We start from the raw sequence: 15,153 nt of genomic DNA on the forward strand, positions 1-15,153 counted from the left end.
AGTCAATCAGTATTATAATTTGATAAACAGCAGGCTAAACTAAATACTGCTTTTTTTAAATGTTCTGTTCTACAAAGTCACCCATACTGCCTATTTATTAAACATAAATTAAAGACCCTTATACAAACTTTTAATTCATGTATGAACAATTCCTGTACAAATAATAGTTAGAAGCCTCTCACTCTCAAAAATCCATTACCTTGTATTTCAAGGAAACTGCCAGTGAAGTTCTTTAGACATTCAAATAGGGGAAGTAAAATGCTGACTATATATTACTCTTCAAGTAAATCTAAGTGGTTGGTAAAGAATTTACAAACCAATAGCTACAGAGAATATAAAAAGATTTAAGAACTCACTGTGTCCATAAGTACCCATAAGATTATTCTGGTATGTTAGCACATTTGCTCTCTACCAAGACCCTGATGCAAATGCCTGTTGGGTGAATGGTGGTACTGCCAGACATCTGTTGCAAAATATTAGCACAGAAAAAATATTCATAAGTTGCAATACTGACTATTGCAGACATGTCCCCCAAGATGATGCCATGCACTGTACTAAGCTGACTCACCAGAGTATGAAAGATGGTAGTAAACCACTGTTTTCTAGGCATTTCTAGGCAATAATATTTCACTGGCATATTGCTCTTATGGGTACAACTAATTTTCACCCAACTCGGATCTGCTGCAGGGGGAAAAAGAGATTTTAAAAAATAATATAATTAACTTTTTGACATTCCCATACAACCAGCAAGTATGCTTTTCTATATAATGACTTACATCTGAGAGAGGTATTGTAAATTTAAGAATACCAAGAAATACTTAATCAAATCCTCAAATTTAGATAAGGGTTCTCTCTCATTTTTAAAATTTGTAGGGAAGAAAAGCAAACTAAAGCTAACACTATATCCAAAATAATTTTTATGAAGCAGATAAATGTGACCCCTTATACTGTTAACCCCTACGAATCGGATGACATGACCATCACATCATGGATAAATTTGGCTTAACCCAATGGCGCCGGGTATAGCAAATTAAAAAAAACTCTACGCTCTGGCGAACGGCGGCAGTGCGCCGACTCCGAGCGCGTGATATTGGTCCATCAAGCCGAATCATTGCCTCGGGGCGTTTTGGCGCGGCGCCGCTGCGGACAGCCGCACGCCGCACATCGTGCGTATTGTTATGACGGCGATAGCCGTGACCCGTCGCCATTGGGTTAAGGGACAGGTGATGTGAACATGCTGTCATGAGCGTTTCGGCTGAAGGCTGGGGATGGCAGGAAAGACTCACAAACCTCTTGGAGCATGATTAGATGCATTTGGCCTTTAGGAAAGGGCTTTTGCTAAATTTCCATTGATAAATGAGTGTGGAACTTAACGTCCGTGAGCCAAGATTGAAAGGGTACCAGCTCCATGGTGGATGCCATTTCCATACTCGGCATCCTTTCCTGGCTGCTGTATGACAGGTACAGGTTGTATTACAAAAAATTGAATATTAATTTTTTTTTTTTCTTAAATATACAAATAACAGTGTAAGGAATTTTTTTTTTCTTGTGCTGAGTTATAGACTACCTACAGAAATAATATGGAGTTTGTGGAAAGAAAACAGTCTATTACCATCTGGATAATGCAAATCAAAGACAAATACGGACATTGAAAATGGCAAAAAAGCTAAAAATGCTTATGTATAAAAAGAGAAGATAAGGGGAAGCATGGAGTCTTGTCACTGCACATGAGTGTTCGCATGCACCCGGCCTACAAGCCGCACACCCAGCAGAGCGGTCCCTTTCATAAGCCTAATGCCCAGACTTTTGGCCATGTGACTGCTGTGAAACAACCGGATCCGAGGGGTTAAGTATTTCGTTATATTTTTCCCTGATTACTTTTAATAAATGAAAATTAAAACCAAAATGAAAGTATGTTTAATAATGTATAGTTTCTTCCACTTAGCTATAGTGTATGTTCCTAATCATGAGCTTTCATGTCAAAAGAACTTCATATGCAAACTACAAAATCCATTAAAAACATCAAAGGATTCAGTCATTATGTGGCACCTATACCAGATTGTGCTCTTCATACAATATTCCTTTAAATGTCTTTTAAACAACCTATTACATATTACCTGTGGCAATTTTTACTGCAGACATATATCAAGTCCTGAGCTTATATACAAAAACAAAAATCTAGTTTTTGGCACCCATCTGAGGTGATTCTTTAATTTGCTTTTATATATGTTTTTATCAACAGTAAAAGGTAGAGACTTAGTACTGACTTGTGAACAGATTTTTAGGGAGGAGGAAGAGATCCTGGTTATTTCCAGAGACCTAAGATGTGCAAAAACATCTGTAATAGTATATATGCCATACAAAAGGAACACCAAAAATTCCTAAAACCACATGAGATATTCAACCACACATATACCACTGAAAATCTAACCACAATTATGAATCAGTCATCCAGGTGCTATTGAATTTCCTGTGCTTCCAACCCCACACGAGTAAAGATTTGTCTGGGGTTGAGCATGTGTGGAAAGTACAAACTGAAGATAATAATTCTGCATCATCATTATCATCATTTGACATTCCTAGGAACCACTTTTAACAACACAGTAACAACAATACAGTAGATGTACACTGCATTAAAAAAGCAAAAAAGAATTTTACATGACACCTCTTTTAAGACTGATATTGAGTTAAATTCTGCCATGTCTTTTGTTCAAAATTACTTGGAAGCTTCCCCACAATTGTAATATTGAAATAAAAATTATGAAAGTATGCAAACTACCTATATTTTACATATTTCAATTACCAAATAAAATATATTAAAAAACAAGTAACCTTCATAAAACTGAAGTTAAATGTATTAAATATCCATTACCATATGCAACATCAATATTTATTCTACATTTTTTGTTTTTTTTCAATATGAAAAAAAATATTCTCTACAGAGAACATCAAATGTGCTTCATGGTTTGATATTTTGCTGTCAATGGAATGTTTGTCAAGAAGAGACCAATAGAGTAAGTAAAACTATACAAATAAAGAACATCTTTCAAAATGCTCTTTAACCATATCCAAAGAGCAATTGTTTGTTAGAGATAAAGTGAACAGATTAATGCATGTATACAAGATGTCTGCATCTAAGAGCCACACACACATACATATATGAAAAAGAAAGAGACAGTTACTTCCTTGAATATTACTTAAAAAGATTTTTCCCATTTCTAAAATAAACTAGTGTTTGGTGTTTATTTTCATAATGGAACACAATTCAAACAGATATTACTATAATGATTAACATATCCTAAAACCCACTGACATACACACAGATAGGCTCACACCTACACATTTATTTATTTATATTCATAAACACATCCTTGTGCACGTCTTCTGTTCAAGTGCATGCACACACACACACAGACGCGCGCACGCACACATGCACATGCACAAAATGTTACTATCATTCATTCTCTGAGCATATCCATGTCTCCCCTAAGATTCATGCTATGGAAAAAAAATGAGATTTAAAAACTAGAGGTAATTTCATAATGCCTTCAAAAACTGAATCCTTTCAGGACTATATCAGAAGCGATTCTCATTCTGAATTCTAATTGTAACTGATGCTTTTAATATTCCTTTGAAAACAATACAGATATATTGAACCATTTATTCATGCCATCATCTTTAAAAGAAAAAGAAAATAAACCAATGAAGTCCAAACATGTTAGCATAAAAACAACAAATTGGCCTAGAAAAATAGTAAAGTATTATGATCCCCTGTTGTGTATACCATCCCCCCTCTATACTTAGCTGTGCTAATGAATTTCCCTATGACTGACAGATAACCATTCATTCATTCATTCACAAGATGAAAAAAGACAGAATTGCACACATGCATATTGTAATTAGAAAATCTGGTCTCCCTTTAACAAAAATGAGCAAAATATGACACCTGGATAACAGGCAACCACAAAGCTAAAGAATACCTAACATTACATCAACATTAGTGCAAATAGAGGCGGGAGGGGTGGTAAAGGCCCCCTCACGCTAAGTGCAGGACTGGACAGACTCGTTGCTAAGTGCCACTTGTACATGGACACATGATGAGGTTCGCATCTGCTCCGAAGATTTGTTCGTTTTTTTCTCTCTTTTCCCTTCGTTTTCATAGGTATATTTGTTTTTATTTGGTTTCCTTCTACTACCAAAACGACCGATTAAAGAATGACTTGAGACTTCAATGCGGTCACAAAGCGGACGCCTTTATTTTTCTGATTCCTTAGCATCCCTTCCACTTATTGCTGGACTTCGTCAAGATGGACTCTCATCATATGTCCCTGAAGAGAAGGCTATAACAGTGACAAAAACAACATCTCCCACGACTCGAACTGGGCCGTGTTTTGGCTCAGCTAAAATGGCAATTAGGAAATTTTGAGAACAGACTAGAGCTTTCTTTCTTCCTTGTTTTGCTTTTTTTTTGTTTCTACTCTTTTTTTTTTTTAATCTTTCATTTGCTTCCTCTTCCTCTCTTTGAGCTTGGACTGAACTTGCTCAGAGTGATCAGTTCTCAGGATCAGGACCTTTCCCGTCACCTTCATAAATGCTTGCTTCCTGAGGGTTTACATTTAAATATAAATAAAGCAACCATTAAAGCTTAGGAATGAGCTTTGGAACCTTCCAACATGCCTGAAATACCCCAAAAGCTCTCAACTTCACCTTTCAATGACATCTGCAGACTGAATGATTCAGTCTTCGTAAGACTTTACAGCAGCCATATTATGAACCCTGTGAAGACAAGAAAGAAACCTATCTTCTCTTTGTAAGAGCTAATTACCATGATAAAAATAATCTTCTAAGGCTCAGAGCACTATAGAGCAACATATTGTAACTTTAATGTAGCTTTTTTTTGTTCGTTTTTTGTTTTTTTGTCTTGCAAACACATCTACACATTTGTTAGGAAAATATTTTCCTTTATATAAAACAAACACTCATCATTATTGAAGCATTCATGCCCAGATGAATAAAAAATAAACTATATCCACAGTCCCATACCATTACACCATCATAAGTAACTAAATGAACTACCCTATAATTGTACATATGCACCTGAAGCTGCTCGAGTATTTATGAACAACATTTGCCAAATTACTTTACTGTTTTTTCCCTTTTACGAAGCGAGATTACGAGGTAGGCCAGCTGAAGTTCTGTCCAACCATTTCATAAAACTGCTCATTGAAAGGAGCAAAGAACTTGCGTAATTTAGACATCAGAGCCGGATCAACAAAGGGATGACTCCTCCCTTTTGAGTCGGCTAAGCACTTCTGAAAAGTCTCATTACGCATACAGTAAAATCCCTTTGTTTCATTGAAGTAAAAATTCTCCGCTGTGATGTGGAGAGGAAGCCTCAGGAACCGTTGTACCTGCAAACAAGAGACAGTGTAAGCAAAATTGATCTATCATTATACACAAAGGTTTTTTTCTGCCTTTCTCTAAGTAAACTGAGTTATGATTCTGTAAATATTTAATCCATCTCATGCTCACTGACAGAGATGCCATGGATTCCTACAAAATCAATGAAAATTTCTCATAAAACACCAATAATTTAACCATAGCCATTTGACATATACTTTTAAGATCTTTAACATCTTTTCATGCTATAGAATAAAACCACCCTTCATTTTTCAAGGATCCATTTCAGGATAGTTTCAAAAGGGTCATATGTTCTGTAAAGTTTCCATGTTACTAGGAATGGGCTGAAGTTCAATAGAAACAAAAGAAAAATACTGAATTTAGTATTCTTAGGGACCTTCAGAATGTTAATTCTTGACTTGAACCCACTGAATCTATACACAGAAGTTTCATGCTCTTTCAGTTATTACTCATAAAAGAGAGAAAATGAAAGAAAAAGCTGTTACTGGGAAAAGAAATTTCTTACACAGACATACACATCCAAAAAAAGCCACAGGTATACACACACATATGTCTGTATATAAATACAAATATAAATATAAATAAATCTATGTATGTATGTATGTATGTATGTATGTATGTATGTATGTATGTATGTATGTATGTATGTATGTATGTATGTATGTATGTATGTATGTATGTATGTGTACACACACACACACACACACACACACACACACACACACACACACACACACACACACACACACACACACACACACACACACACACACACACACACATACATACATACATACATACATACATACATACATACATACATACACATACACACACACACACACACACACACACACATACACATACACATACACATACACATACACATACACATACACATACACACACACACACACACACACACACATATATATAATGTATACAAACCCACAACTACAACCAACTACCTATAAAAGGGTAAGTCAAAAAGTATAAGAAATGTTTTGATTTGATTTTACACAATTTTAAATAATTCAGAAAAAAATCTCAGTGCTCTTTATTATCTCTCTTTTTTTCTTTTATCATTGTTCTCTAAAAATTAGTTCTTGCAACAGAGCAATGATGCTCATCTAAGCAATGTGCTACAGAAAAAAAAAAAAAAATGCAACCACCGCCCCCACAAAAAAAAAAAAAATGTACATAGGAAAAAAGAATAACTATATATATATGTAAACTGACAGAATTTATATTAGTTTAGTTGAGGTCTGCTGACAATGGTTGTGAAAGGTGAAGTCCATGAAAAGTTTCACATGTGATGGTAACTGGTTACGAACAGAGTAAGCACAGCGCAAAGAAGCATCCTGGGGAATACCCAAGTTGATGGTATAAGCACAAAGACAAAACACTGGGACACCAGGTATTAGTAATACAGACAGCACGAGGAATGACCTGTCTTAAAATATGAAAACCAAGAAGAGATTCAGAGAGTTTAGATAAAGCAGAATAAGGCTATAGCTCCTGACTTTAGGTCCATTCTTCTTGATTGGGGAATCACATTGGCAGTTTGCAAGTGTGCTTTTCGTACTGAAAGTTGACTGCAAGGGATCACTGACTAATGTGGTTTGCATTACATTGTTGTTAATGACTATTGGAAACATATATTTAAAATTGAAGAATAAACATATGTAAAGAATGTGATGTAACATCTTGTAAAAGCCCAGTCTAAAATACAGTCTGGACAGGAAAATAAATCCTGATCACTGATTACTTTCCTTTTAACACCATTCCTTAACCCAACTGCAAACTGCATGTCATGCTGACTAATCACAGACAGCAGGTGACATCTCATTACATGATGTGTCCATGTCCTGACAGCTGAGATGTAGTCATCTGATAGCTGGCATGAAGTCATATCAGATAATTGACGAGATAAAGAATGGCAAACATGAATGTTATGTCGATTTTCACCAGACTTTAATGAAAATTTAGCCCATTGTTATTAGGTTGATATAAAGTTATAATCATAAGTAGATAAAGGACACAGATGCCAAAAACTGTTTTGTTTTGTTTATCATTTATACTCATCAAACTAGAGCTTTATACAGCTTGAGTTACTTCACAAGAAAAAGTTGCAACAATTTCCCTTGGGAAATTTTAGGTCAATCAATCAAGAGCAAGAAATGAGAATCAGGTATGCAATTTAGCTTTCAAGTCAGTAGTTACAGATATTTCAAGACAGAGGATATGGAGAGGAGTTCTTGGGGAAAGGATATCCAGACTTCAACTATTCCCTGTAGAGAATGAAGTTCCCCCACAGACAAGACTTCAGCCTGAGAGTAGGAAGAGAGACAATGTTCAAGAAGGAGAGTGAGATATGAAGGAGGAAATTTGGGTGGCTGTCACTTATGGTATACACCTGGTAGACATAAACATTTTGTAAATGTATTGTGTGTAACATATGCCAGATGGTCATAATATTATATCTACATATGGTGATGCACATTTATGGCTATGTGCATGGCTGTGTGTACATATGGTTATGTGTATATACAGTTATGTGTACATAGCGTAGTTTATATGTAGAAATGGTAAAAAATATATCAGTAGCCTGAAGTGCCCTTACAGCCATTAATATGTAAAAGAAAGCCCACAAACACATAAACACAAACACACACACATTTAGCAGGCAAATTTAAACGAATTCCCTTGCAGTTGCAATGGCATATGCCACACACTGTAGACAAAATGGTTTGTTCTGTAAAATGTTCTATTCTTGAACACCTACCTTTATCAGATTTAAACTTTCGAGGAAAATCTCCTTATCATTAAGAGCACATCTCAAGAAGGTAATGAATAATGCCAACATGATTTTAATAATTCAAACATGAAGTAAAAATAAACGATGGCAGTTGGAGTTTTGAGATAGGATTCAACCATATATTTTGTATCTTTAAAAATTTTCTGCCTTTTATGTGGAAGGAGATATAGTATGTATGTATGTATGTATGTATGTATGTATGTATGTATGTATGTATGTATGTATGTATGTATGTATGTATGTATGTATGTATGTATGTATGTATGTATTTAGGAGTAGGAAGACCTGGGTTATAAGTAATAGCAATAAGTGGGTTAACCCTCAGCAACTATCAAAAGGTGGTGACACGAGCAATCTTTTTTTACTCTTTGTTATTATATGATTAGAATAAAATCAACATCAGTAATTTTGGCATCATTCACCCCTTTGATATCCCCTTCGAGACTAGATAGTAGACATTTTTGAGCCAAATATTTCTGGGTGGCAATTTGTAATTATTGTCTCAAATAAAAACAGACAAATTTAGTTATTACTCACTTCTGAAGGCACTATATAATGCATATATATATATATATATATATATATATATATATATATATATATATATATATATATATATATATATATATTATATTAATCAAGTCTGGTATCATGTTCATAAAGCATATAATATGCATTTTGATAAACAAATATGTTGCATATGTATTTTGAGCTAACCATTATTATCATTATCATTAATCATTATCATCTACTCATTTCCTCATTTACATCATCATCACTATCATGTTTTTACTGGAAATTAAGACCTTAATTTAGATAAATCAAAAGAAAAATCAGTTCAAAGGAAAATGTGGTTATCACGAATGCCTACAATCCTGATCTCAAGGAGTTCGACAACATCACTCTAGAAGCACAACTGACGATTCTTACCTTGTCTATCTCCGAAAAAGGATCGGCTATTAATTTATCGCCATCAACGATGTGTATCTGATCTCTAGGAAAAACATTCAGCCACCGCAACACATGTATTGCATACTGACTTATTTTGATGGCCTTGTACCTAAAAAGAAAGTAAATGAATAAATAATTAATATAAAAAGCATACGTATCAATAAATTTTAAACTACAATAAGCGAATATAAAACAACTGAATCTCCATTACGAAAGATTAATCATTCAAAATAGATAAAAAATGATGTGTTCTATAAATTCAAAGTAATCATTTAAACCAAAATGTTAAATCTTATTCAAGCTTTCTGCAACAACTGTCACAATAAACATTACTCTACTTCTTGACTTGAAGACACAAATAAAACAAATTTAGGACATTATCATCTTATAACACGAGCAATAACAGAGAACCAATATATTACAAATTTGTCTTGTCTAAAAAATAAAAAGGATTTGAAGCATCCCATTATGACTGATATTTCCGATGTTATAGAATAATAGTACTTGTTTTAAATGGAGAAAAAAAAGAAAGAAAGAAAAGAATAATTATCTGTACAAAGATAATGTGGAAAAAGTGATAGAAATATTTATTGACTTTGCAATCAATAATTATAAGATTATAATGATAATACTAACTATATGAAGAGCAAAGTTAAGCTTAACAAAAACTAAAGACCTAATAATTATAATGAAAAAATGAATGATAAAAAAACCCTATAGACCCGACTTACGTCTCGTCAATCTCCCCGTCAGGCGTCAGAATCTTCTCATGGAACGGCGCGATCTGGATCCCCTTCCTCAGTTTAGACTCCATAATCTGGGTGTAATCTGAGAGCACACGGTCAGCTGGTTCCCTAACGATGAGCAGGAGCCGGGCCGAGGTGTTCATGGCGTGGATTCTGGCCGGTGCTTCTCGGGAGATGAAGTAGGATGGTGTCTTCTCCATTGTGATCTGGAAAGCAATGGGTGTTGGGTTGTAGCTAGAGTAAAAACAAAAAGCAAATATAACAAAAAGAAAAGAAAAAAGAAGAAAAAAATATATATATATACATATATATATATATATATAATAATAATAATAATAATAATGATAATTATGATAATGACACAATAATGACAAAAATTATCATAATAATAATAGCAACTATAATAATGAAAATTATAATAATAACAGTAACAACAATGATGATGATTACTACAGTAATAATAACTATAATAATATAATTATAATAATAATGATAATAATAATAATAATAATAACTACAATAATGATAATCAATATACTAATGATAATAACAAAAGTAGAAATAAAAATAATGCTGATGATAATAATAATATTATAATTATAATAATTGTACCAACAGCCTGAAATTGGTCTTAATTTCATATCAATAACTTTATCTATCTTGTTTGGCTGTACAAATAAATTAACTTGTTGATTTATTTGTATATACATTTATGGAAGGACAGCTACAGTTTTGGTTATAAATTATTTGTAGACACAGATAGCTCAACAAAGTTTTCACTGAGTCAGTTACTGGCCCTACCTGTCTACTTTCTTTCTTGATTTTCAGCTATCTCTCTTTTTTATTTCTATTATTGTTGTTAACAGCACTTGAATGATCATCATGTCACTCCAGAAGAGTCCTTAAATTTGCTCCCTCCTTCTCATATTTCGCTCTACGTTTGCTCCCTCACACTTCCCTCCTCACCTCCTTTATCCACTTATCCACTTCTCTCCCTCCCCATCCACCTTTCTTTTTTCTGAGCTGCCTCTCCTTCCTCCTCCCTTTTCCTCTATTTTTCCTCTGTGTCCCTTTCCCAATCTCTCTTTTCTCTTTAAGCCCCCTTCCCCTCCCTTTCTCCATCTCCCCCCTTTCTTCCTCTCCTTCCTTTCCCATTCCCTCATCTTCCTTCCTTCTTAACCTTGTCTCTCGGATAGTCATCTGAATAACAAATGAGGGTCAACTGATGGTTTAACTACACCCACTGCAATGCATAATTCAGGCATAAAATTCCAGGCATAAAAAAAAAAAAATCAAGCCTGTACTCAAATGGAATATGATTTTTTGTGTAAGATGAAAGTGAAAGTTACAAATGGATAAATGGACAGAGGAAAACAAGCAGAATTACAAAACAAATGAGAAGACGACGACAAAGACGACGACGACTACAACACCAATAACAATAATAACAATAATAATAATAATAATAATGGAATTGTCTCTACACATAGATGGGGCTCAAAGTGATCCATATGTGACCTCAGCTGATTTCCCCTTTCCTTGAGTTTTAGTGCCAAATTATCTATTCTAATGCTATTGATATCCATACTGTTATGATTATCATTGACATTGCTTATTATGTCATCAAGAACACTAATAGCAATAAAAAATAGTATTTCCAAAAATCAAGGAAATGGGTTAACAGGTGAGATATGTATGACTAGTAATTGGTGACTAATCCACTGAAAAGCAACATTGGACATGGCATACATGTAACCTCATCCCTGTCAGCAATGGGTTAATTGTGTTAAAAGAAAAAAAAAAAAATACTACCATTACTACTATTATTGAATTACTACCATACTACCATTACTACTATTACAGAAATCCCAGCACATGTACCTGGTGTCAATAGGTTACAGTTAGTTATACAATTAGCCTACATCAATTTAGTCTATTCATGCGTGGCTATTTCTTTTGTTAGTGTTTATTACCTAACACATCATTACATAAGCAGACACAGACCTAATTAAGTAAACATGTATAAATACATACACACATAAAACCCTCCCAAAATCTGTTTCCCTTAACAGTTGCGTCTCATCAGCTTAAAACTTCTAATCCTTAACCCATAACTGGCGGGCAAAGAGTGGTTAGCAACCTCTGAGGCAGGAGTAATTCCACAAATCCAAGCAAGCCCCTGGACCAACTTTACAGTCTGTGTATGTGCATGTGTGTGTGTGTGCGCGTACACGTCTGTCTGTCTCTAACTTTTGTCGATCAGTCTCTGCCTCTTTCTCTTAACACCAAAATTCCTTGTTTTGTCATGTTCTATCTCTTTCTCCGTTAGCCTTTAATCACTGAATATCACAAAAACTACAAAAGATCATACCATATGCAGTTGACAGAAACATCATGAAAGATTAGTAAGTGTTTTTATGGCTGTTCATAAATGAACTGACTGTGTAAGCCTTTCTTTGAGGAAACCAATGAAACATATAGGCAGTGGCAATAAATCTATCAGTGCCATGACCTTTTATGACCTTCTCACCATTCAGCCAAGTCTAGCCTGCTCCTAATTACCAGTAAATGTTCAAGTATTTTCATTTATCACTGATGGTCATTTCTTTAGCATGTTCAGAGAAAAAATAAGTATTATAATATTGTAATTACTAACTGAATATTCAAAGGAGATTGCCATCAACTACAATACTATAATATTGCAATTACTGACTACACATTCAACGGAAATTGCCTTCAGTGATGAATAAAACTTCCTAACCAGGAGCAAGGCATTGAAGGTTATACAGAAATATGGTAAAGCATTGTGGCAAAAAGGGAAAATCTGAGTTAACGATTTGGATAAGTGGACAGAAGGGGATGAAGAAGTGAAGGAAAAGGAAAGTGGGAGAAGAAAAGACCCTGCAAAATTAGGGCTGAGATCCAAGGCAGAGATGATCCCTAAATTGGGCCCCAGTCTCTGCCTCCTAAGCCCCCCATGGCAACAACAAGAAAGGGATTGGGGGGGTAGTAATAGTAGCCGTAGTAAGATCATCATATTCACCATCAATCTCATTATTTCTATCTTTAAACAATCAAAACCATTACTTTATGGATACTACTGATGTAAAAGCAGATTTAGAATTAAAATTAGAGGTTTTTGCTATCACACATCCTAGCATCAGGCTAGGAGATAAGAAATGGTATGCCCTATCCCTGCATTTCCAATTACTCATGGAAATTTTCTAGTACTCAAATTAAATAATTACTTAAGTAATTACCAAACCTTTAATCACAAATTACTGATAACTTAACCTCTGAAACACCAAAAATCAAATCTACTAAACATCGCTGAATGCACAAGATGGTATTCAAGTTTCTAGACCCAACTACTTTGGATGGTATCTATACATGCCACAGCAACAGTGGACCCATATTCCAGATGGCATCTCAACAGGACATAACAATGGAAGGTGCTCTCTGTTCTGCACATGATGTAAGTGTGGAATTTCTGGGTGCCAACAGTGGTATTTCTCAAGCTACAGATTTCTTAAGTTGGCCTAAACCTTCATTTTTCAATGATTTTATTGAGACATAATAATTGGCTTATCCAAGATTAAAGACGAGAGGGACAAATGTCACCCACACCCTCTTAATCTTTATATCATGTAGGCAACCTTGATATTAACCAGACACAGTGGCCAGTTCACTCCCGTCATTTAATAACCAACCCTAATATAAAAAGTTAATAAAATAGTTTACAACAAAATTTTAGGCTCCAGTCTATGGGATTGTAAATGGGATATATACCTTTAAATTATCAAGTTCAAAATACAAAGCACTTCTGTTGTTCATGCAGAATAGAATACTGAAAAGTAGTAGTAGCTGTAACAGTTATAGTAATAATTATGGTAATAGTAGTAAAAGCGGTAGTCGTCATAACAGTAGCAGTAAAAGAAAAAAATAACAATAACAAATCCAATAATAATGATGATAATGGTGATAATAACAGGCTCCTCCTCCCATCCCATCTTCCCTCTATATCCCCCTTTCAAACTATCGGTATCCTTGACAATCATCATCCCATCCCCTATGCTCTCCTCTTCCTTCATACACTAACATTGTGCTTTTCATCATATACAGTTATCACTGAGCAAAATAAGCATATATCTGAGGCCCTTAGTAAGGACAGGCTACCCATTTTTTTGTCTTTTTTTTTTTCCCAAAGCCAGATTTAGAAACATAGGGTTTCCTATGAATATATAAATCTTGGAGTAAGTTTTGTTTACAACTATTTATGTCATGATGACAATAAATACCACATTTTCAGCATGCAAAACCTGATTTTTTTAGCTGGGGGTCAGGATAAACACATTGAGGAACTTCCATGATAAGTCTAATCAAATCATTGACTTTGTCATATTCTTATCATTATGTTTGTTTAATCAGCATTTCAAGATATTGATTAACATAATTCTCAATTCCTGTTTTACAAGCACATGTGATAATGTTATTACTTACTAATGTTTACAAGTTTTAAAATACATTATAGAAAAGGGGGAAAAAAACATGTTCACTCAGGCAAATAGTTAGTTCCTTTTTTTTTCTTTGCCTAGCCATTAAATCTTTAATAAAAAATGATAGCTTCTAATTACAAGAAAAATATCAAAGAATATCCTTTTTCTTTCTAATTAAACCCTTTCCTTTCTTGTAATTAATATCACATTATCGTATACAGCCACCATATCAGTAATTCTCTTTGAAAGATCGACCAAAATGATAATAGTGCTTTAAAATAAAGTTGAGTACATGCCCTAAAATTCTTCTATAAATAAAATCTAACAAATAAAGGTCATGCATCACAGAATGCTGATTTCGGCAACCCAATACACCATCTAGCACCCAATCTCCTGCAGTCATCGAGTGTCAGACTTTAATAGCAGCTTAAGCTTCTATTGAATCTTCTTAACAAAATATTAACATAAAGTGCATCATAAAAAACAAAATTAGTATTTATCCAATAGAGGAACACAACATAGTTCCATATAAATCCTATATAGTACAGTGTAAAAGTGAATCAATCTATCTTATTCAGAGTAAACTAAATTGTATAACTTTTGGTAAATTTACCCTTCTACCTCTGGCCACCTACCTGCATGAGCAGTGGAAAATCTAGTGAATAAATATCTGATTAATAGAATAAAAAACAAAAATAAATTTGGAGCTCACTTGATTATC

The 15,153-nt window shown here is 34.2% G+C and overlaps 1 protein-coding gene across 3 annotated transcripts in view; it reads right to left on the reverse strand.

Moving 5' to 3' along the window:
- Positions 1 to 1,473: 1,473 nt before the first annotated feature.
- Positions 1,474 to 15,153, reverse strand: part of LOC125029425 (heparan sulfate glucosamine 3-O-sulfotransferase 1-like) — a 31,648-nt gene continuing 17,968 nt past the window's right edge. For all 3 annotated transcript variants that reach the window (XM_047619286.1, XM_047619285.1, XM_047619284.1), the window contains exons 3-6: positions 15,145 to 15,153; positions 9,922 to 10,142; positions 9,170 to 9,299; positions 1,474 to 5,411 (exon numbers count right to left, since the gene is read on the reverse strand). The exon at positions 15,145 to 15,153 is cut by the window's right edge. In XM_047619286.1, coding sequence (XP_047475242.1) covers positions 5,172 to 5,411; positions 9,170 to 9,299; positions 9,922 to 10,142; positions 15,145 to 15,153 — 600 coding nt within the window. In that variant the 3' untranslated portion in view covers positions 1,474 to 5,171. The remainder of the gene's footprint in view (positions 5,412 to 9,169; positions 9,300 to 9,921; positions 10,143 to 15,144) is intronic.

This window comes from Penaeus chinensis, chromosome 10, assembly GCF_019202785.1.
Source record: "Penaeus chinensis breed Huanghai No. 1 chromosome 10, ASM1920278v2, whole genome shotgun sequence".
Lineage (NCBI taxonomy): Eukaryota > Metazoa > Arthropoda > Malacostraca > Decapoda > Penaeidae > Penaeus > Penaeus chinensis.